At 41.0% G+C, this 24584-nt stretch overlaps 1 protein-coding gene across 1 annotated transcript; it reads right to left on the bottom strand.

The window, feature by feature from the left end:
- Positions 1 to 2122: 2122 nt before the first annotated feature.
- On the bottom strand, positions 2123 to 24315 carry ZDHHC13 (zDHHC palmitoyltransferase 13). The gene is made up of 17 exons (XM_079967465.1): positions 24106 to 24315; positions 21254 to 21396; positions 20732 to 20854; positions 18524 to 18601; positions 16874 to 17018; positions 15803 to 15867; positions 14792 to 14954; positions 12558 to 12683; positions 11353 to 11486; positions 10287 to 10396; positions 8652 to 8767; positions 7970 to 8032; positions 7105 to 7198; positions 6483 to 6566; positions 5776 to 5933; positions 3837 to 3934; positions 2123 to 2760 (listed from the first exon to the last, which is right to left on the bottom strand). The coding sequence occupies exons 1-17, from the start codon at positions 24139 to 24141 to the stop codon at positions 2622 to 2624; spliced, it is 1875 nt and encodes a 624-aa protein (XP_079823591.1). The 5' UTR covers positions 24142 to 24315; the 3' UTR covers positions 2123 to 2621.
- Positions 24316 to 24584: the final 269 nt, after the last annotated feature.

Here is a 24584-nt window from a genome sequence, read left to right as displayed (position 1 = left end):
CAACAAGGATGAAAAATACACTAAAATGTCACATATTAAAAACTTCCCTGAACAGGGCTGCCTTCAGATGTCTTCTGAATGTCAGGTAGTTGTTTATTGCTTTGACATCTGATGGGAGGGCATTCCACAGGGTGGGCGCCACTACCGAGAAGGCCCTCTGCCTGGTTCCCTGTAACTTGACCTCTCACAGTGAGGGAACCGCCAGAAGGCCCTCGGAGCTGGACCTCAGTGTCCGGGCAGGACGATGGGGGAGGAATTGATAGGAATAAGAGTGACGATGGGGGAGGAACTTGACAGGAATAAGAGTGAAAACAGTATTAAAATCAAATCATGGTAATGCTTCCTTAAGTTGAAATACACCACATGCTGCTTTTAATGCCATGGTGTCTTCTAAAATGATACATTGTGTACTAGTGCAAATAAGTCCATTACTTTACTATGTAGAACTCAGCTACAAGCAAGTCTATCACTGTAATTTCATTATTTCTACCATTACATTTATATTCTGCCTCTCCTCCAAGCTCAAGAACGTGTAGCTGGTTCTTCCTACCCTATTTCAACTTCAACAACCACTGGAGGTATATTAGATTGGTTTTTACTGTATTCTGTTTTGAAAACTTTCAATGAAAAAACCAGTGTTTTTTTTAAACAACAACAACAACAACAACCCTGGAGGTAGATAAGACAGAGACAGTGAAGGGCCAAAAGCCACCCATTGTGACTGAGTGTCAGAGGTAAATCCAGGTCACATCAGTTCTGACATTTTAACTGCTACTCTATACAAGATCTCATTTTTCACCCAGCCCTCAAATGTTGTGCTTGTATGGGAACTAAGCCTCATATCCAAAGCAAGAATCGTACTTCAAGACCAACAAGCTTGGACTAATTCTATAATCTTAAACAATATATGTTTACTGATTTAACCTGCTATTCTTCTGTGTGAATTTTAATACAGTATGAAACTCAGGATACACAGGATCCTTGCTGTGTGTCAAGTCCACTGAGACGTATTGTCAGGGGTTCAGGAGCAGAGGCACAGGGAGGGGAGGAGATGGAGAGCGAGGGGGAGGAATCCGAGGGGAGCGTAGGAGAAGAGGACAGTGGACCGAGGGATTCCACGAGCCTCTCCAGCGAATCGGAAGATTCACAGAAGGGGGCGCCAGTGGCCAGGGGTAGGGGGTTCCCAAGGGGAACGCCCCAGGAGCAAGGGGGGAGCAGAGACTCCCAGAGCAGTAGTTGGAAATCAGGACCAGCTTCCCCACCAGAGCAGAGTGGGGGGGGGGAGAGTCCCAAGGATCGGGGCCAGTGCATTCCCCACCAGGGAGAGAAGATAAGGCAGGGCTGACCACACCTCCATCGGAGAGTCAGACAACGGAGGGGAGGTCAGATCCGGCCAGTATCCCGGAAGAGGGAAGCAGTGACAGAAGTAGTGTAACGGTCAGGAGGAAGGTCACTGGGTTGGCGCGAGAGGCAAGTTCAAATGTACAGGAGCGCGGGACAGCAGAGAGTGAGGATTGGGAACCGGGTCCTAAAGCCCGCCGGAGGGAGGGGGAGGAGCTAAGCGACTCAGCGTCGGAAGAGTCCAGAAAGGGCAATGCCCCAGCGGGCAGGAGGACCCAGAGGAGGAGAGAGCAGCGTAAAAGGTGGAGCAGGGGTAGGATCTTAAACTGGTGTCATAGGGGAGGAGACTCAGACGGTACTTCGCCGGTCTAGGCTTTAAGACGTAGAGCTGCGCGCTACAGCTTTGAAATTGAAACTGAACCTCAATAAAGACTTTTGTACATAACGACAGCCTCGCGTTGGTCTTCTGTGAGCTGGGACCTAGAGGCAGCTCTGACACGTATGATTTGGAGTATTTAAGAACTGCACATTCCTCTTAAACTTTAAGAAAGGTGAACCACAAACCTGTAGTCTGAAATAAGCTCTTCAAATGCCATGAGAATTTTGCAAACTTGTATTGAAGCTGCTGCTACCTGCTTCTAAATGCATTAGCACAACTGAGAGAAGTATTTCAGCCATTATTCATCATTATTCAGTGTATTAGGGCCTTAGCCTTGGTTATTATTTCATTTATAAATGTTTTCCCTTGATTAGTTGAAAAGCCAGTAATTACACTTGTAAATACAAAAATGTTCTAATTTAATAAATGTGAGCATGAATATATTAAATCTAAACAGCCCTTATATACAGATTTACAGATCAAAGAGACAGTTCAAGTTACAAATCAGTTTTCATATACTAAAATATTTTGAAATTCAAAGCATCTCTCCCCACCCTCAATTATCAAGTGCAAATTTTAATGGACACATAAGAACAACAATGGCTAGGATTTCCAGGCTGCTTTATAAAAAAGGCCTTTCATAAACAATTTGAAAAGTGACATTTCACAGTTGTACTTACTTCCAACCTATTGGAAGATTTCATATATGAACTACAGTTGTCCCATTGCATTATCCACTTTGCTGCAGTTTGTTCATGTAAAACAACCTTTCCCAAAATAACAGTGATACAAATATAGCAAAGGAAATTCCGAAATAAGTTGCAAACTGTAAAATGTATACCAAATATCCATATTTATTTCAGCTTCCAGCTGAATCCCAAGGACCGGATGTAGGTTATCTTCACACAGCGTGAACATTTCTATCCTTCAATGAATGAAACGTTAGCGTGTACTGCTTAGTCCAGTCAATGATGTTGGGCTTGAACATTCCAAAGCATTTACACTGGAAGAAGTCTGCTAGGTTCTGAAGGCAGCCATAGCTAGGAAGGGGAAGAAAACAACATGATGAGAGTGGAAATATTTTCCCTTGTTTTGCTAATAAACAAAGTGCTTGAAACATTTATATGGCCCCAGGGAAATGTTCTGGGAGGAGAAGGGGACTGCTGAGCAGCACTCCTGTGAAAGGGCTGTTTGTGAGAACTAGTTTCTCAACATGCGGCTATAGTCATATATGCCCCATTCAGAGATACTGGTTTGTATATATGGCACTTCCACACAGGCCTTTACATACTTCCAAGGTACTCAAAATGGACATAAGTAATGTATTTATACGCTAAAAGAAATCAATCAGATTTAGCTATATGTAACAAACTTTTACAACGCAGAAATAACATTAAAACTAAACAGCATCCCCCATCTGTAAAAGGTTTCTGACAAGTTTTGGGACATCTTGGTAGGTTCTAATAAAGGCATTGGGCTCTTGTGGGTATCCATGAAAACAGATATTAGAAGAGCTATCAACTGTATCCAGGAAAGGCATGAAAGGCTTGTGGTCTATTTCAGTCTGCAAGTCCTTGCCATGGATGAAGGGATCCAGCTCAAGACTGAGATGTCTCTTCTTCTTTGGTGATCACTCATAGCCGAGTAATATTGTCTTCCATGAACACATCTTAACAGTGAGTCCATAAGTGACTGTGAATGCCAATTCTGGATCCACACTTCCTTCCACAGTAGGGACATAGGTTTCCAGGCAGGAGTTGATCATGGTGAGGGTTTACCAAACGTGCCTTCCTCTTAGCACGTTTCTCCCTTTGGTCCTGAGTTTGAGTGTCTTCAAAGTCCATGACACCTTTGGTAAAGGCTGTACATCCTTTAACATCCCAGTTTGAGGGGTGGTGGTGGAGGGAATGAATAACAGCTTTCTTTCTCAAGGTCACTGAGAATGCTGCAAAGCAACATGGTTCTTATGCACCAAGGTTAGGTGGAGGTCCCCTCTATAACATGCGAGTGATGCAGACATGAAACAGAAACTCTCCCCGCAAGTCTTCCCTAATCTTGTGGTCTCTAGAAGTTGAAGGCATATTGGCTTGGCATGATGGGACCAAAAGTTACTTACTTATATGGAGTTTTCCTGAGTGAAACAGGATGCTTTGAACGCTTACTCTGCTTCCAGAGGGCACTCCTCTCATGTGAGGTCAATCCAAGAAAGGTAATCTTGAAAGAAACAAACAAAAAAATGGAAATTGCCTATTACATGCAATTCAGGAAGAATACGGAAAGAAATGAAGCTCTACATGAAATGTCAGAGGTACCCAAAAGATAGTATTTTATTGCATTTTAATGAAGCCATAAAAAACAGGGCCCCTTTCAGTTAAAAGCATGTTAACAGTGGGAAAACTGTGAGAGAGGTACTACTAACAATTAATGCTGGGTTCACCATCCCAACTATTGACAGAGGTCTCAATATAAAGCTGTTAGAACTGTGTGCTTGAATCACTTTCTGTGTAATGCTATTAATTATTCAGCAACTTATTATTGGGCACAAGATACCAAGTCAAGAACAGTATCAATCTTAACTAAATTCTGTAAGCAGGCATTCTTACTTAAAATCATGTATTTTTCCCCCTGTGCAGTTTTAATAGCTCAACTAGAAACACATTTCCAATCATTGCTCCATATGCACAGTTCAAAATAGTCAAAATCAGGAGAAGAGAAGGGTAGATCTCAGACTGATGCCAGAAATAACTGACAGTGGGAGGCGGGGGCTACAGAATCCTCTCCTCCTTAGGTTGAATGTGCTCATGAAGTTCAGCACATTCTGCTTGATCTCAGCTTAAGGAAAATGAGCTAAGATGACCAGTATACATATTTGTTGCTGATACACTTTTCTATGCTCGTTCCTTGGCTGAAAATGAGCGCACAAGTGGCTACTTATGCAGCCACGCTGGCATCCTTGATTTGTAATGACACAAAAATAAAGAAGAGGAAAAGGTGACTTAATGCTCCCAGGCAGCTATCTTCAAAGGTCATAAAGGGTTTAGCATGGAACAATGATGCACAGCTGAGCTGCCCGACAGTTTTCAGTTCAGCACTAGCCACTCCACTGGGCAGGATCAATTATTCATACCATATTTTTAGAAACTGGCAACAGGACTATTTTTCTCTCAAGTCCTTCCATCTGAACATAACATTCTCAACAAGCATTTGCCGCACGTGAACCTTAAACTAACAGCCCAACTTCAAAGGTCTAGTTTACTTGCTGCAGTTTGCGATCCTGCATCTAGAGCAAGATCCCAAATCTGGAAGTAAGGCAATTAAGAGCAAACTGGGCATGCTACACACCAGGGCAGGGGATGTGAGGCTTCAACCCTTTCATAAGCTGCCCAGGGAGACTGAAAATGAGAGCAACTCTGTTGTACAGTCACATTAAGTGGAGGACTTGTGCAATATTGGCTGCCGGTGTGCTGGCATTAGAGTTGGAACCAGTCCCATCTCTGGCACTGGGACACCAGTTTGTCCCTTATGCCAGTGCTGAAGCTACTATTCAAACCTCTGAGCTGCTGTATTTCCATAATTACTGGATCATCATTCCATCTATATCCAAACTTCAGAGGTGAGTGTGGATCTTTGTGTAGCCAAAACACACAAGAAGAAGGGTATCAGGAGGCCTGGAGGAACTCCAAGGCCTGGAGAAGTACAAAAAGTCTTTTTTGGGGAAGAAATGGACAGGGAACAGAGTCCTCCAAAACAGCCCAATGAGAATTTCAGTAGCCACAGAATTGTTTTTGGAGGGAAACCAGAGTGAAATATCATGAAGGGAGGTGTGGATGACTAACAGAAGAGAAGCACTCCACACTAACATTTTGTTGCAGGTGTACTGATTCACAGAAACACTCTTGATTGGCACCTACTGGCTTGAGATATGGTTAGATCTACACACAAAACTGAGGTTCAGTATTGAGATATTAATTATAGGGATGCAAGGGTAGGTTGCTGAAGAAGTATTACAACTGAAAAACCTTTAGGAATAAACCTTACATAAAATCAAACAGTACCTGATAGAGTTGAAGGATTAGCAGCAACATAGCCCATGACGTGTGAAAAGATATGAGTGTGAAAATGTACAACACCCATGGAGAACAAGACACAATCTGCGTGAAGGAAGTCCATGCTCCATCTTCCCAGTATGTTGTTGTGCAGTGTTCTGACCAATCTAGGACAAGGAATTTTTATTTTCAGTTTTTAAAAAAGGTTGCTTGAGAACAGATGAATGTGATCTACCCAAAAGATCCAATCTGTACATTTACTACAATAGTATTGTTCACATATTTAACAAGCCACAGGAATAGCTGAATGTAAATAGGGAGTACCGTTCTCTCAGTGTGGCCAGGGTCAAAGATCTATTTGTAGCAGAACTCTTATGAATTGAAAATTAAAGCTTTACGGAGAGATATTGCTCAACATGCACAAGCTTCCCTAAAAAAACATAACCTCCATTTGTTCCATTGCCATTTATGTGATATTTTGTGTGTGTATGCAAGAAGCTGTGCATTTTGCAAGTAGAATTGTTCACATGGCAATTTCTCCTGATCTCAACTTTTCATATTCCAGATTATGAAAAGTTTTTAAAAAAACAAACACATTTTTTGCTGGAACATGAAATAGTGGAATTTTCTAAAATGTTACTCAATACAAGGCTAGGTATCAATATATAGCAGTTTGTGGCAAACTAATTAGTGAAATAAGTGTAGGGAATACATACACAGAATTGTTCCGTATAGTGCCCAGATATTCACCATTGTCAGGAAAACGAGAAACAGGACAAAATAAGAATGGTTGCCAACACCTAGATTAGAAAAGTTGGTAAGGATTTGTTTATACCACAGTCACAAGGCAATTCTCCACACCATATCCCCAGTCATCAAAAAATGCACCCAAGTAATTCATGGAAACAAAACTAGTTCAGGGAAATTAATAACTAAAGTTCTACATGTTTTCTGCTATAAGAATTCAGGAGTTGGCCATTTGATATCCCACCCAAATCATGGCAGTGTTAACCGAACAGTAATGTGCATGTTTATTCTGAAAAGCTCAGGAAGGCTGACTTTTATATGTATAGGATTTCAGCCCAAAACTACATAAAATGTATTTTAAGTACTTCAAGCCAAGCTTTTTAACAATACCCAAACTGTGCAATGTGCATATGAAACTAACTCTTACATTCTAACTGGTTGCGGTTCCCTGTGCAGCTTGTCAACATCCCATCACATAGCACTCAACTACTAAAGTTTCTCTACATGATGTATTAAGGGCTCTGCTTTGAAGTCTCCAAAAACATTCCTGGCACTAACAACGGACTTCTAGTTCTGCTAAAATAAGCTCACCTATGCATCGTCCAATCCAAATGCAATGCTGGTCATATCTAGCTACACATGAGTTGCAAGTGTGGCAATGCATGGATCTCAATGGTTTTTTCACCTTGGGAAGAATGCAGGGGAAAGTAATTAACTCATGATTCAGACAATATATTCACAGATGTCCTGATTAGCTTTAAATCTTCATCCTTGTTTACTTACAAAACCACACAAAACCCAACAATATGAGCCACCACTTTGGGTGGCCAATATCATGGCTTGGTTGGATTCAGGGAAGCCTGTGTGCACATGCAAAGTGCTTCCACGTATGAATGGGAGGCGGGAAGGAAGGAAGTTCCCATTCATGTAACATAAAGGATACCATTCTGAAGACACCCACTACCTTTGGGGAAAGGGTTTTAAATCTGAATGCAGGCCAAGGCCAACGCCAACAAGCAGGCTGCAAGAGCTGTTTGTTGCCACTGATGGACCACTTTTGTTGGCACTCCTATCAGGTCTTGTAACCCCTAATTCACGAGCTGTTAAGACAGCAGAGCAGCTTGCAGGATTGGGCTGCAAAAAAATCACTTATTATATACAGTGGTACCTCGGGTTACAGACACTTCAGGTTACAGACTCCGCTAACCCAGAAACAGTACCTCGGGTTAAGAACTTTGCTTCAGGATGAGAAAAGAAATTGTGTTCCGGCGGTGTGGCAGCGGCAGGAGGCCCCATTAGCTAAAGTGGTGCTTCAGGTTAAGAACAGTTTCAGGTTAAGAACGGACCGCCGGAACGAATTAAGTACTTAATCCGAGGTACCACTGTATACCAAATTAAAGATATATCTGTGGAATTAAAAATAAATAAATCAATACTAGAACAAAGCATGACTTACAAGACACGATGTGCAAAAGGTTCTGAAATCCAAGGAGCCAGATTCTCCAAGATTAATAATATTCTGAAAGGCAGATATTTTTCAATCATTTTTGTGAATCCTCATAATGGCATCATCATCGAGAGATCCTACATTCACCTTTATATACTTCTGTAAGCCCATTTTGGGTGCTGGGAGTAGGATTTTCATTCCTTTCAAGGCAGCCATGACATCCCAATCTAAAGCAGTTTATCTCTGCCTGATTAGTATCAGAAGCTTCTCCACACCCCTTCCTGGATTCTTTCAGCTTTAAATGACAAGAGCCTTAAAAGTTTACAGTATCTTAGTGCTGTGTGTGTGTGTAACAAAAGAGTGGAAGGATGTTGCTGGCAAAGAAGTATGATGCTGGAGCAGTGTTTCTGAAACTGGGAGGTATTCCCTACATTATTATGGCCCCGGAGAGTCCTTTTACTTGTCCTTGTATATCTGACACAAGTTCCTATTTTCTTGAAGTGCTGACAGGTTTCATTGCTATAGTCTCACAATTTCCCCAAGTTGCTATCACTGGTGGTGAATATTTACATTACGAGGAAAGTGCTAAGTAAAGTATCTCCAAAATGCATTGTTCTCAGGTGACAAATGTAAAAAAAATATAATGTATTACAGGAAATCATGGCATACATTTGATGCAAGCAAAAAATACCTTTTTATTCTCTTCTTCTGTAGTCTTAATGAATCCAGGATCAGTTCTGATAGTTTTGTATAAATAATAGAAAAGACCCACGATACCAAGAAAGAAGGGAAGCCGAGAAATCGTGCCTGAAAAATGTAAGCTCCAGTTAAGGAATATGTCTAAGAAGGTGCTGGATTAGATGAGCCTTTGTTATGACCTAAGAAGGCTCTTTTTAGGCTTCCCAAATTCATGTATTGCTGCATATTAAGCATCCCTCTCCAAGGACTCAGCTAGACTGGTAAAGAAAAAGCCATTTATATTCCTTGTATAAGCAATATAAGTGCCTGGCGTGCTCTGGTCCATGGGGTCACGAAGAGTCGGACACGACTAAACGACAACAACATCATAAGCAATATAACATTGTGCCACCAGATGGCGATGTGGAGTCCCATTTTTCTCTACTTGTTTTCCGTTTAAATTTACAATGCTTTAAACTGAAACGCTTCTTTGATGTGCCTAGATCCAGCCCAAGCTACGCTTCAAAGTTGAATGGATGCCTTAATGCCTGCAAAGCATGCTACAATAACAATATTTACAAAATTGTTGTAAATAAACCACAACATCATAACACTGAAGCAGCAGTAGCGCCACTACTATAAAGTATCTTTATTAGAAGCCAAGCAAATATATGCATGCATTTTAGCTGGAACATGCCCAAGCAGTTCCCAGGAATTAACCCAGATAATTGTATTAAAGAGATCTCATTAGAAACCTTGCAAAAAGAAAATACCACTTGAGAGATGAAGTAATTAACATTGAAATGCTATCTAGTACTAGAACAGATTAAAGGTGGCTTAAAACAGTAATTATTGTTGCTGCCGAATCTCTGTTATCTCTTTTCATAAAAAAACAAAGCCCCATGTGCAGAAGCTAAGCAAAATAGAGGGCTGAAAATACAATATTTGGATATCAGAATCATGTCACTCGCACAATGCAGCCATGTGAATTAGCAATTCTATGCGAAATACAGCAGCTGTGAGCAAGAACATACTGTTGTACTAGGACAAACTTAAAGGCAATGTGGAGACAGAGATGTTTGTTATGCTGCTACCTAGCTGTTGTCTACCAAAACATGGCTAATCTTTTGTACCGTTAGCACAGTATATCAACACATCAGGCCGCTTGCACCATTCTCTCACTGAGTTTTGGTAATGCTTTGTTGGTATTCACCCAAACCCAGTAGGAATAAATTACTTGTATTTTATCTACCCTACATATAGGGGGAAAGGAGGCTGCTGAGGAGGTGATCCAGACTGTATTCCAGTTAAAGACAAGGGAAAACTACTGGATTTATTGCCAGTATCTGCTTTCCTTTCCTTTGACGGCATAGCAAGACATCAGTGTTGTCAGAGGCCAACAGCCCTGACAGATGGGCGGTGGTACATGTTGCAAAAACATGACTCTTCCTTGATAAGAAAAAGCCCACCTATTGCCCCAAGCTGTCAGTACATTGAAAACTGTATTTTATGTTTCCACCTCAACAAATATCTTATAGCAGCTTCCTATAAAATGTTAAAAGTCAGAATTTCTTAAGATTTCTACAGAATGAAAGCATTTTAATATCTGAAAGAACAAGACCAGTGTTTCTTCTATGCAATAAAACACAAAGGATATCAGGCAGGAACAAGATGAAACAGGTCCAAGATATCCAGGAGACGGAACCAAGCAAGAATGCTAATGGGAAATATTGTAGTTTGTAGACTCCTACAAACTGCCTGAAAAGGAAATTTAAAAACATTTCCATGAAGTATACAACATTTAAACATTCAAAATAACATATGACATACAAACATTCAAAATAATATTTTAAAAACTTCAGCAAATTTATTTTTCAGGTTATGCATAAAAAAATATTTTTGTGTGTTTGAAAGGGTTACAACAAACCACAGTTCTGAGTTTATATGTAACATAGAACTGCAGTTTGTTCTAAAATGAATTAGAAGCTTTCAATATTTCTTTCTTCCATGAAGGCAGGGGATGGAGAGTCCCAAAGCTCATGCATGCTTATCTACAAGGTGAGAAACCATGGTTTCCTGTGATGTCTCAACCGAGCCTTCCTAAATCCCCCACCCCAAAACAAAGAAAGAAAGAAAGACACACACACACACACACACACACAGAGAGAGAGAGAGAGAGAGAGACTTAAAATACACTGTTTACGCTGATGTAGATTTGAATTATGTTCCAAGGCTGCTTCACACATTACTATTTTTTTCTACACAATAGAAGCTTTCAAAACATATGTAATCACTTGTAAGCAGTCCTACAGACATGACACGCCTTGCACATCCACCCGGTGCACACATTGTGGGAAGTTGCAGTCAATTACTGCTGCATGTAGCCAATCAATGACACATTTTTCATTATGGAAGTAATTTCTATGTAAGAAAGCCATAATGTGTCCAGCAGAACTTTTTTCCTTTGGATTCTATTCAGTGCCATCTCTCCATCCAATACTCCAAGTGCCACAATTAATATTATTGAAAGACTACCATCTTATTGATGAAAGAGGGCAATGCTTGTTGTGGCTCATAGTTTAGGAGGTGAGATTCTTAACCAGGCCATGTGTTTTCCCTTTAACTTAAAACGAGTTCCTTGTTGATCTTCTAGGAACACAAAGCACAACTCTTTGCAATGTAGAAATAACCGCAAGGAAGCTAGGGGCACCTACCTTGCAATCAGGGACATGATAACAAATATGAAGACTAGCAAGCTTCCTTTCAACAGCCACGAATCTGAATTTAAGTCCGCTACATATCCTATAGCCCATATCAACGCCAACGATGACACTAGCAAGAGTAAGAACTACAATAAAAAGAAATAGTATCAGTTTCATAATAACATGGTATGGAGGGAACAACATGTGAAAGTTGGAAAACAGATCAGAAGAAACTGATGCTGAAGAATGGGAAGGGGAGAGAAAAATCGTATCTCACAACTCAGAAATGCTTGAAGTTGCCTTGCTTATCAGCTAGAAAGTAGAGCCCATCTGGCATCACTCAGGTACACCCCATGTTTCCCAGGGGGTACTCATGGGTACTCAGTACCAACACCTCTGTATGTTGTTGCAAGTGTGGCACTTGCTGTAACAACTTCATGGTGAGTACCATCACCTATTTTTCTAGGGGGAAAAGCACTGTGTACATCTTTTCACTTGACTTCTGCCTCTCTCGATCAGGAGCAAGATCCCAGAAGTACAATTTCCCTCTTCCCCAGCCAGATAACAATCACTTAAAGTTTTTTTTTTAATTGTGCAAAATATTGAAACTCAAGAGATGCATTAAAAAAAACCCCAACAACTTTACGATTAGAGAACCATAGCCAAGTATTTGGCACAAGCGAGTGTTTAAATAAGTATGTGATTGTACGCCCACTACCTCGTTTGTCTCTTTGACCTTAATACTCACTTACAGTTTCAAGGTTCAGACCCTAAGAGGACTCTTGTGGCTGTCAAAGAATGGGAGACTTTGCCTTATGTGACTTTCTCCATGACAGAGCAACTGTGTTAGAAAAGCATATCAGGAGCAATTTTCTCTTCCTTTAAATTTAAAGGAAGCATCCAATGGTCTGAACCAACAACCCTGAATTCCTTGAGTCTGCTGATTGTCCATTTTCCTTCTACCAACAATACACAAGATCTTACTTTTCCTAAACCCATCACGAGGTTTCTCTCCCAGCTACATGTTCTCTTTGCTTTCATAAACCTTTTGCCTCCACCACTCATTCTTTGAGGTTGACTCAGCCAGCAAATTCTATCAAGTCCTGGTTCAGTTCCAGCCTAAGCGGTAAGTGGGAATCTGCAAGCATTCCTAACTCAAATGGGTTTTTTTTTAAAGTGCACTGCTGCATGCCAAGATGTGTATCACTATACAATACCTCATACTTTCCCAGAATCCTCAGAAACCTGGAATTTTTTCTGGCTCTCAGTTTCTCTTCTTCACAAAGCAGATGAACAAGTAAGCGATTTTTAGTTTGATGAGCAAGGTCAAGCGGCCTCTCGCCCTTCAAATAAAAAGTTTTAAAGTTCTTTAAAAACCAAGTAAGAGGAAGAAAAGCTCAAAAAGGTTATGCAAGCAAGAACATAGCACAACATCTTCTTATTTCAGGCCTAATTGTTAGCAACCCTGCAGGTTCAGGGAATGCCTCTCTGGCCATACGTGAGCTCGTGGCACCATGTCGGCAACCTTAGTTCTAAAGAAGCTTGACAAAACAAACCCTTAAGTTTACCGTGTAAGAATAGAAACTTACAGAAATGTTTAAAAGTTAAAGGGTGCAAGGAGATTAACGGATATATTAGCTTTGTGCAAATGAATCCAATTATGAGAAATAAGTGAACTATTGTAACACCAGCACTACAAATAGATGGGTTTTTTAATAGAAGTCCTCTCTATATGTCATGCAGTCCTAGCTCCAAACAAAGTTAAAATTAAGTAGTGCTAAAATCCCAAGAGATATACCAGGATACTCAAACGGGATAATGCTTTTAAGTATTCTGCAAAACAATAGGAGCACAGATTAAATGCCTTATCATGTATTGTAATGCTACACTCAATTGCCTTGAGATCTACCATATTATACTTTGGTTTATGTGTATGGTTGAATTACTGTCAAAATCTCGTATTTATTCAGCTACCCTATTTAAAACCACAATTCACATACAACTGTGCTGGCTAGGGAAATGGGGTTTGTAGTGCAAAAACATCTGGAGGGCCCCAGGTTGTCAAAGGCTGCCATAAAGAGAACAGGTGTTTTCAGAGACCAGGTGTTACCTGTTCTAATAATAAGCTATTTTTCTTCCCGCACTCCACAAAAGATGACCACTTATCCTATTTACAAAAGTTTCCTCAAATTGATTTCCCTCACAAATAATTATGAAGCTACACTACTCCATTTTTTCGAACAGAACAGCCATACAGGTGAATGTGGTGTTTTCCTCTACAAGTATTTATTAAAGTAATAATAGTAATATTAACAGCTGGTATCCAAAGGACCATATCCAATACAGCAGCTCCACTCATGCAAGGGACTTCCCTGCATGCAACTGAACTGCCTCTCCTTTCCGCTCGTTTTCCACAGGCCCTCAAAATAAGCTCCTAAGGGTTGGGGGACCCTCTGGAGCAGGAGGGGGGCATGGGAGAAGGAGAAGAAATGGAAGTCCCACTGTGCCCATGGAATCCTGCTGGTGTAGTGTTGAATACAACCAGAGAGATGTGCACAAGGGCTTGGGCATGATCCATGGAATTGACATTTTCATGCCATATCACAGACTACCATGCCATATCACAACCTACTTTTGAAGGCACCAACAGATTCAAAAGTGGTTATCCACATGGCATGGAGAGTGAAGAAACACAAGCCCCAAGCCCTCTTGGGTGCACAGCCATGGAGTCCTTTGGATCTCACCCAACATTTTTCCTGCATTCTAAACACTACAAAGTACTTTACAATACATGATTGCAGTAATCTTTACAACCTTGTAATGTAAAGTTTTTATTATCCCCATACTGTAGATGGCCACTGAAGCAGGGAGATAAAGCCATTTCGTGAGTTTAAGATGAACCAGGGACTTCCTGACTCACACTCCAAGCCACAGTACTATAGCAAATAAATAGTTCAACATGATTCTTTTTCTTTTAATTCTTGTGAGCTGCCCAGGTAACCGATGGTGTTGGATGGCTTATATAAATACAGTTAGCAACAACGTTGTTTTTAACATTCGATTGGAAGCCGCCCAGAGTGGCTGGGGAAACTCAGCCAGATGGGCGGAGTATAAATAATAAATTATTATTATTATTATTATTATTATTATTATTATTATTATTACAACAACGGTGCTAACCATGCTTATGTACAGGTGAGGCATCTAGATGCACATATATAGAAATTCTGACCACCATGGGGAGTAATATTATCTGTGATTTCAGGAAACAGAATGGAGCAGAAGAGAACAGCAAAACTCTTGTGGCTAGCATTGCTCTTTGCTTTGAAACAGAAATAAAGATATTTTTGCTTTTGATGGAAAAAGACTGTAGCCCTGAAGCTGTGCTTTGAAAACTGTATTGTAATTTTAATAGCCAGGAGGCTCTTTATTGATGAAAACAAACTCATACCTTGATATTTTTGATGTCCAGACTCGACCCAGCTTCTAGCAACACATCTACAGCACTAACATTTCCTGATACAACAGCCCAGTGCAATGCAGTGTTTTTCTCTATGTTGTCTACAGCTTTGAGGGAAGGATTAAACTTTAACAGAAAACGAGTAGGTTCCGTCCTAGATGAAAATATATACAAGTCAGCAAAGAGAAAACACACATCACCTTTAAAATGTATGTATTTTAATAATTTATTTTATTAATAGTAACTCTGGTATGCTGTTACCCAGGAATAAATTCTAGAGGCGTACTCATGTTAACCTGTTACTGCAAACAGAAGAATGTGGTACATTTAAGATTTAAAAAGTCTTAATAAATTTGGCATAATCAATCTGTTCATCTTTAAAGTACCACAGGACTCTTTTTTGAGTCACTTTGGAATAAGGACATCTAAGCACCTGAAGTAAAATATTCAGGGCAGGACATAGAAGATTCATGACTGCAATCATTTTTCTGTGTTTTTGACGGGCAGAGGAAAGCATTTCAAGAGCAGAGAAGGGGTATCGTTGAGCTGGACAGGATGCGTAGTGAATAGATATACATGTTTGCCTATTTAAAGAAGAATTTGTACATGGTAGAAGGTTATAAGCAGCTTACGAGAAACAGCAAAATTACAGAAAGGAGAAGAGACAGAAATACTTAGGATTATGATATTATCTGTCAAAAAGGTTTTGCCTGCAGTAGAGAAATAAGTGTTCAACATGGATGTATTGATTTCATGACAGTTACACTTATGGGAACTCATCATATTTTCCATTATAAAATAAACTCTGAACAATTGCTTTGGTAATGAATATGTCACTTGGTATTTCTTCATGAAATATTTGAGCTGTTTTGAAATAATACAGGTTAAATGCTGCAATCCTATGCATACTTATTCAGGAGAGGTCTCAGTGAAATCAGTGCAACTCACTTCAAAATAAACATTTTACGATTATACAGCACCTTAATTATAATCATTACTTACCCAATTACTTTGTGTGCTGACAGCATAAGAGGTGTTTGTCCATTATGATCAGTTGTATCTACACTCTAAAAATGAAAAGATATTACCATTTCAGGAAATGAAAGCCTAAGCTAGATGTACAAACAGAGCTATAAATTTACAATCCTGCATCAAATTAAATTAAGCTACTTATTTCATTGAACATTTACAGCTGAATAACATTTTTGTATGGCCCACAGGCCCTGCCTTTCTTACTCTGGTATATATGATATGTATCAGTTGTTCTCATGAACTGGGAGTTCTAGAACTGGTACCACTAAAAAGCAGCACAGCACACTCTGGCAACTTTCTATAAATACACACACCAAATCAGAGACGTTAATAGGAAAAAGTGATATATCTGAATGGCTTACCTTCAACTGTCATTTTTGGTTAGACTATTAAGCATTACAGCATGAAGTATTAAATAATAAATTATATTAAATGAAAATAAGATGTGCTAGGCAGAAGCAGGTTGGTGCATCTAAAAAACCACTAATATTACTAGGAGGATTTTTCAGCCCTGCCCCAAGCTGGCAATTCTTTAAAACAAATTCATCAGTGGTTCAAGATCCTACTTCAGCAGCTGCATTTTGCAATGAAAATGGGAAGAAACTGATATGTATGGGACCTGAGGGAAAAAACCATGCATTTCAACGCACTTTTAAAACCGACTAAGTATGATCGTATGAACTGGGCTGACAGATAAAGAAATCTTCAAATTGACATGTTAAGCACTGAACTGAAACAAAGGCTAAGAGGTTGAGAAGCAGTACCAGTCTCCTCTAGTTATCAAGCTAGAATAACAGCAGTTTGTGCAGTTGGATCTCTAAATGAAACTGGAAAATTAAATAGACTCATCTGAAAGGCTGTTGCAAAAGGAAGTAAACATCTGTGGCAGGATGTAGTGATTTACTTTTATCTGTGCAGCTATGAAATGGGATTTCTTAACAGTACCACTATTAGGATCCAAGTCATCAGTAAGGTTTCATCTCATAATAGCACCCACACAAAGGAAGTGCCCCGTGTAATATTATCATACTAAGAACATACCTGACCCTTTGATATGAGGTAAGCTATGACAGGCATGTGCTGAAAAAGCACAGCTAAATGCAAGCTGCTATATCCTTCACCATCAATTAGAGTTGGGTCTGCTCCACATTTTAACAGCAGTATGACCATAGACAAATGCCCTTGTCTGGAAAGAGACAGAAGTGTTTAGTTTTAGAACACTACCTGATATAGAAAATATAATGCATTATTTCAACTGCCGGCTTTAAAACTGTAATTTGGAATTACATTATTAGCACAAAAACTATTGATAGCAGCCACACTATTAGACACTAGCAAATGGAAGAAGAGATATTCCTATTGCTAAGTGACTGTATGAGGGACAGTAACTGATGAAGCACTGATTGGATTAGAATAAGAAACAAAGATGGAAAATTGGGCTGGATTCACCTAACCAGCCCCATCAGCAGGAGCCCTGCAAAAGGATTTCCACTTGTACGATGTGACTTTTTCACCCTGTCCTATGCCCCCGGAAACAGGCTTGGAGGCATCAGGAGGGCCCCCAGAACAACATGCCCCTGGGGTAGGAAAGCAGGAATGGTTTCATCTGGCAAGCACTGCAGTTCCCAGATGGAATGGTTGTGCTATGTTGAATTCTACCCACAGACTTTATTTATTTATGGAATCTTTGAATGGACATATTAGCAATAATTTGGTTTCAAATGAGAATGTCAATTCTGTGAGCTTGGCTATTTTCCTTTTTTTCTAGGTGTATATATATTGAGTGGTGTAGAAGTGTTTGACTAGTACATATAAACCAGGTGCAAATTCACATTTATTCATGTAGCTTACCTTGGGCCAATCACCAGCTCACAGCCTAACCTAATAGGGCCCAATTGCACTGGCTGCCAATTAGTTTCCGGGCCCTATGCAAAGTGCTGTTTTTGACTTATAAACCCATAAATGGCTCGGGACCACAATACCTCAAGGACTGCCTCTCCCCATATGAACCAACCTGGAGATTCGGAGGGTGCCAACATGAGAATGGACCTTTTCTGAGGTGGCTCCTCGTTTGTGGAATACTCTTCCCAGGAAGGCTTCCCTGGTGCCTTCATTACATATCTTTAGGTGTCAGGTAAAAATGTCTCTCTTCAATCAGACCTTTGGTGGTTAACTTTCTATGGCGTTTTAATTTTTTTTGGGGGGGGGGGGCGCTATTGGTGTTTTTCTTCTAACAGATTTTGTGTTTTCATTGTGTATTTTTATGTTGTGCACCGCCCTGTGATCTTCAGACGAAGACTGGCATTAAAAATAAATAAATAATGCAATAAATAAATATTGTGCTTATTTAGAAAACTGTATTAAAATCCTGAAATTGAATGAACCATTAAACCTGGACAAGAACTTTGCCTTTTGTTTGTGTTTCTTATTTTTATGGTCAGCTGACTTTTTGCCAACAACTGAGGTGAAAGAAAAGAATAGAGAAACAAATGAGATGAGAGAGAAACAAATTAGTAGTTATAAAATTAGTAGTTATGTATGGGTCAGGGGAGATAACAAGAGAGTGAAAACTAGACCTTTCTAGCAACATAATTTTCACAAAAGCAAAACTATGTTTCCCTCTTGCATCACATGTAACATGCATACACTCAAGAAGTCTAAAGCATGATTGGCTCTTCATTAATTTCATACCTAACAGCCCAGTGAAGTGGAGTGGAATTTAAATCACCTCCTAGTTGATCCACCACTGCACCTTTGGAAATAAAGAACCTGTGGTAACAAACAAACAAAACGACAATGCATAAATAAAATGGAATGCTTGTTCTAAAAGTGGATCGTTCACTGAACATCTGCCCACAGTAGATTTTAGAAATATATTTATTCAAGAATTAGCAATACTGTCTTATAAAAAACAGAAATTTAAACACTGTCAAAATGATGCCTTTTTCTTCAGTCACCCAAAATACATTTTGAAAAATAACCATTCAGTGGTTATCATGGCAGTTTTAATAGCTAGAAGTATACCACTTCGGGTCTGAGAAGGAACAAGTTCTTGCAAATATTTTAATACACATCTGAGATACTAACATAAATGGCACTCTCTGCTGTTGTTGGGGAACAACAGCAGAGAGCGCTATTGCCCTTAAGACCTACTTGTGGGCTTCACATAGGCACCTGGCTGGACATTCTGGGAAACAGGAGGCTTGACTAGATTAAGCTACTGGTCTCTTTAAACTTGGAAGGAGTGGCAAAATCCTTTCCTGGCCGTAATTGCAAGGTTGTTCTCCCAAATGAACCGGGACAAGCACTAAGTTGCTATCAGAGTCCCTATTCCATGTACTTTGACCCTCAAAGATGCAGCAGACAGGGAAAAGGGTCAGGAGATTTCCTGTAATGGCAGTAAGAGTCAGAAATAGCCTCCCAAGAAAGGTCAGCATGGGCTCATCTTCAGATAGGCATTTTTATTACAATAGGCCTTTGGGTCCTTTTGTCATTGTATTTTGATCGTTTGATTCTTAATCTGTTTTGGTTGGTTGTTATTAGAGTTAGCAGGTGGCGCTGTGGGTTAAAGCCTCAGCGCCTAGGGCTTGCCGATCGAAAGGTCGGCGGTTCGAATCCCTGCGGCGGGGTGCGCTCCCGCTGCTCGGTCCCAGCGCCTGCCAACCTAGCAGTTCGAAAGCACCTCCGGGTGCAAGTAGATAAATAGGGACCGCTTACCAGTGGGAAGGTAAACGGCGTTTCCGTGTGCGGCTCTGGCTCGCCAGAGCAGCGATGTCACGCTGGCCACGTGACCCGGAAGTGTCTCCGGACAGCGCTGGCCCCTGGCCTCTTAAGTGAGATGGGCGCACAACCCCAGAGCCTGTCAAGACTGGCCCGTACGGGCAGGGGTACCTTTACCTTTATGCCTAGTTTCTATTATTATATGACACAGCAAAGTACAAACGTATAAAAATAAAAACATACGCTTGTAAAAAGACATGTGGCTAATTTACAAATATTATGGTATTGTTTGGCATTCTGCATACTCAAAGGCGGCATCTGGAAGAAGAAACACCAGTCAGGCAGGCTCAAAGATTTTGCACTGCTTTTACTGGTTCGCTGGTCTTAAAATATAATAGTATGTTGTCTTTGCCCTGACTGAACTGGGACTGCTCTGAACGTTCAAAATGATGCTAACTGATAACCTCCATCACAAAGCATTTTGCAAAAAGTTTTGAAAATTTTAAAGAGCCATATTTTCTATGAAGTAGTTTAGTGGAAGGCAGAACACATAGGCTTGATCCAAGAATAATCAGTGGAAGAAAAATAACTGAATAATGCACTAGCCCTTACACAAGAGTTTACAGGTGGCTTTCTGCAGTGCAGTGTCAGAATATATATGGGGTTGTGTTAAAGTATAAGAAACAGTGTCTTGATTATGAAAGTTTCTCCTAGCAGTCAGATTCTTGCCTTGTGCAGAATATCAACTTAAATATCTGACTCATGCAAATGGCTATTTGGATTCCACCCACAATTCAAAGTAAGGCAAATAACAAAACTGCAGTTACTGAAAACTAACATTTTTTATATTATCTGTAACCATTATATCAATTATATTTGATCTTAAGACTCAGAAGCCTCACAAAGGTCACACTAACAAATGTGAATAGTAATAAAATGAAGTTTCACAGGCATAACTAATGCACAATATGAACAGGTATTTCTAAAACTAAGCAACATATTTTATTTATTTAAGGTGTTTGTAGGCCACTTAATCATTAGAATTTATTAGCATTCTAATATAATATTCAATCAGATAATTTAACACATTACAAAGAAAAAAAACCAAACAATTTTTTTATCTGTTTCATTTATATACAGTCCAAAGTCCTTACACATGCAATCACTGACAAAACTTACTTTACAAGATCAAGCCGATTATTGATTGCTGCCCAGTGAAGAAGAGTAACATTTTCTTTGTCTGGCTGTCTTACATCATACCCTGCTTCTACCAATTCCTGACACCGATCCAACAGGCCATATCTGAAATCAGAGTAAGATAAATTTGAATGGCAAAGAGTTATAGCTTTACTCTAAGTCATCATTATGTCTAAATCTGACAGTAAGAGTGGACAATACAATATATTACACGCACCAACACAGAGTCTCTGGAATGCAACTTTTATTCCAGGAAAGCATAAAAAACACAATCTAGCAGGGGAGGGGAAGACTTTCCTATGAGAAAGAAATCATTTTTGAGCAACAGGGAGAGAAATAGCTAGGCTAACACACACACACACACACACACACACACAAACACACACACACACACACATTACATATTTAAATGCTGGTTACTAGTACCTTGCTCACTTATACAACATACTGTAGCTGAAATTCAATGCATTACTTTATAACACGTGAATTATTCAAGAAACTTACTGAGTTGCTTTGACAATATCAAAATTACTGTAGTCCTCTGCAAAAGGAAGCACATCTTGTTCTTTTGGTAGATCTTTTTCTTCATACATGTTAGACCAGCTATGTCCATGATGGCCAAGGGGACCGTGGCTATGATTTTTACACTGTTAATGAACAATTAACATATTTCATAAGAAATATTTTACCCAAAAACATGTATTCTTAAGAGAGGCTGTTGCTTACTTGCAATTTACAATATGTATTCCTGTTATAAACCATCTGCCATATACAAAAAAACAAAAAAAGTAATGGGAGCATTTAATCCAAGCCTCTGAGTAATTTGCATTCCTACCCATGTGTGAACGTGATGGGAATTAGGGCAAAAATAAATAAACAACAATGAGGGAGCACATAATCCCACATCCCAGTTCATGGTCAAATATATCAACTTATGCATCTACAGTGGTACCTCGTGTTAAGTACTTAATTTGTTCTGGAGGTCTGTTCTTAACCTGAAACTGTTCTTAACCTGAAGCACCACTTTAGCTTATGGGGCTTTCCGGTGCCGCTGCACCGCCAGAGTACGATTTCTGTTCTCATCCTGAAGCAAAGTTCTTAACCCGAGGTAATATTTCTGGGTTAGCGGAGTCTGTAACCTTAAGCATATGTAACCTGAAGCGTATGTAACCCGAGATACCACTGCATACAAAAGTACACATGAACCTGTGTCTTATCCTATTATCCTGTGTCTCTTCCTATTACACAGAGCTAAGCAGAGCTTGTCTTATATGGAATGAAGGTGGTCACTAGTGAATCAGGCAGAACGCAGTGCAGGCTTAAAATGCGGTGGGGGGGCGGGGAGCTTGAATGCAAATGACTGAGGTTTGAACTAACACAAGGAGTGAGAGACAACTGGACTAAGGAACTGAAAAGGGCCTAAGGAATGAAATAGGAATTGGTTGGTTGGCATCCCTTCTGTCTTGGATGAATGAAACACAATTAATGAGTGTCCCAAGGAAGGAAGACAACAGAGAAACAAGTTCAGTCACACGTGTACAGTCACAGCTGAGAACAGTTTCTCACAGCAATTAAAAAAGGGGCAGGGTGACCAAAGGTAGGCAAGCCTTTGCAGAGAGCCTCTGAGCCAAAGGCTGATTTCACCTTCTTAGTATTTTTTAAAAGCTTCCTTTTGGATTAGCACTGGCTTCTGCTTCCTAATTAAGCTGAATAAACAAATATGACTGAAAACCAAGATGGGGAAAGGAGGCAATAAGGAATTTAGATAGGCTGGAAAAAACATTGCTCCCTAGTATGAATATTTATGGAAATCTCTGCACTATTAATGAAGGAATGTATCATAATCAGTTTCAGATGATATTTTGAATGTTAACTTCATACCATAATGCCAGATTCATAGAATGTGAATATTAATCATTACATATAAATAGGAAAGTCACTGGAAGGCGTAGGCTCTAAAATAAAGGGTGATCTCATTGACGACAGAGATGGATGGATGAGCCATTTAATGACAGGAAGTAAAAGCAAGGATTACAATACAATTTCCCTCCAGAAACTTGCAGGTGACAAAGAGTCTCTGGCCAATCAGAATTCAGATCAGAAAAGATGGAGATGTTTCCCAAGGAATGTACATTGACATCAGTGTAAGATGCTTGCTGGAGGGAACTTTCCCAAAATTAGTCAACACATAAAGACATCCAAGCAATCTAGAGCATTGCCATACAGGTTCCTAGAACAACATGGATACACCAAGGAGAATAGCAGTATTTGCGAAAGCTTCCTCACTGAAGTTGGTAAGCGAGCACCCTGCAAGGGGTGTAGGATGTCGGGGTAGCTGCTAATCGGTGCAGCTCCGCTCATGCACCTTTTCCACTTATGAGCTTTTCTACTGAGTAGGGCTGGTGTGTCTCAGCAGAGCACCTCTCCCCATATCAATAAGAATCTTTGATCAGGATCATTTAACAACAGATCATCATCTTCCTTTATACGGCATCTCACATTCATTTCTGGTTATATGCCTCATCCAAGTTCTCTCCATCGTTCTCTGTTGTCTGAATCTTGCATCCAGGTAAGCCCTGCTCCTAGTTTTGTATTGTCCAGACACAGATCAGTTAAGCTGAACACTCTTTATTTGAGGATGGGGGGAAATGTCTGTAAATGCAACACCTTTCATGGAGGAGGGTGATTTCAGCTATTGTTACCAAAAGGAGGCTTGAGTCAGGTCCGCCCATAGTTGAGCCGAGGAGAGTGAGGAAACTGGGATCCTCTTCCCATCAGCCCAATACTGTACTGCCATACCAGCCAAGATCCCTTCAGCCCCCCCCCATAAAACACTTGAGGGACTGCCCCCCCAAAGTTGAATTGCCATTCAAGTAGTGCCACATATTGTGATCGATCATGGGGGCGGGGCTTACCTGCACTCCCCCGGCCTCTCTCTCTCTATATATATAGATATATATATTCTAGTCTAGATGATACCTGCAGTGGCTTTCCTATACCGGCTGCTGCCTCTGCCCCCGACCAACCTCTCCATGGGATCATGCCTTCCCCTTGGGGTTTTGCTTCTGATCGCTGGGCGGTGGGAAGGAGCAGGATCCGCCCCCTCGGTAAACAACTCTCCACGCCCCGTGCTTTCCTTTCTTCTTTTTTGGAAGGGCACAAGGCGGCGGCGGCGGCGGGGGGAGTAGGGCCAAGGGACGCCATCTCCTCCTCCTCCTCCTCGCTTTCTTCCGGCCTTACTGCTTCGCTTCTAGGCCTCTCCCTCCCCGGCCCTCGCTTAGCAACCCCTCCAGCTTTCCCCCCGGCTAGAGGCCTCCACTTCTGCCCGCCCCCCCTTTCGCGACCCCGGTGCTCACCTCACGCCCTCCGCAGCCTCCGCCGCCGCCCTCCATGCCAGGCCGCCAAGACCAGGCCCAGCCCCGCTCGCCTGACTAGAGCCGCTTCTTGGCGCCGCTTCCTGGTTACCGACGCGCACCTTCCCCGCCGCTCTGGCCCAGGAGGAGGAGCTGCTGCAGGAGACGGAAGAGCGGCGGGCCTCCCTGGCTGCCCCGGCCCCTGGCGGCGGGGAGGCAGCCTGCAAGACTCCCGAGGGGGAAAGGCGCCTCTGCCTCCGCTCCCCAGTTGAGCCGAGTTAAAGCCGCCACGTCGCGCTTACCTGAGAGGAGGCCCCATGGTACACGGGTCTTCACCCTGTGCATACGGTTGTGTTGTGTGGGTAAGGGGGCCAGGGGTGGGTGGGTCGGTGTGTGCACATATAGACACGGAGGACACAGCTCATGCAGTGACATGTCCTCTTATTCCTGTTCTCATTTGCTCCTGGCTAACGCAGCTCAAA

Source organism: Podarcis cretensis (assembly GCF_951804945.1).
Source record: "Podarcis cretensis genome assembly, chromosome: 1".
In the NCBI taxonomy this organism is placed as follows: Eukaryota; Metazoa; Chordata; class Lepidosauria; order Squamata; family Lacertidae; genus Podarcis; species Podarcis cretensis.
This window is presented reverse-complemented; position numbering and strand designations above follow the sequence as displayed.

Coding starts and splice junctions, on each gene's coding strand:
- ZDHHC13 (XM_079967465.1), bottom strand. CDS start 24,141: ATGGAGGGCGGCGGCGGAGGCTGCGGAGGGCGTGAG. Junction 21,397..24,105: donor GAGGCTGCGGAGGGCGTGAG/GTGAGCACCGGG, acceptor GTTCATTAACAG/TGTAAAAATCATAGCCACGG. Junction 15,868..16,873: donor ACCTCATATCAAAGGGTCAG/GTATGTTCTTAG, acceptor TTTCATTTTTAG/AGTGTAGATACAACTGATCA.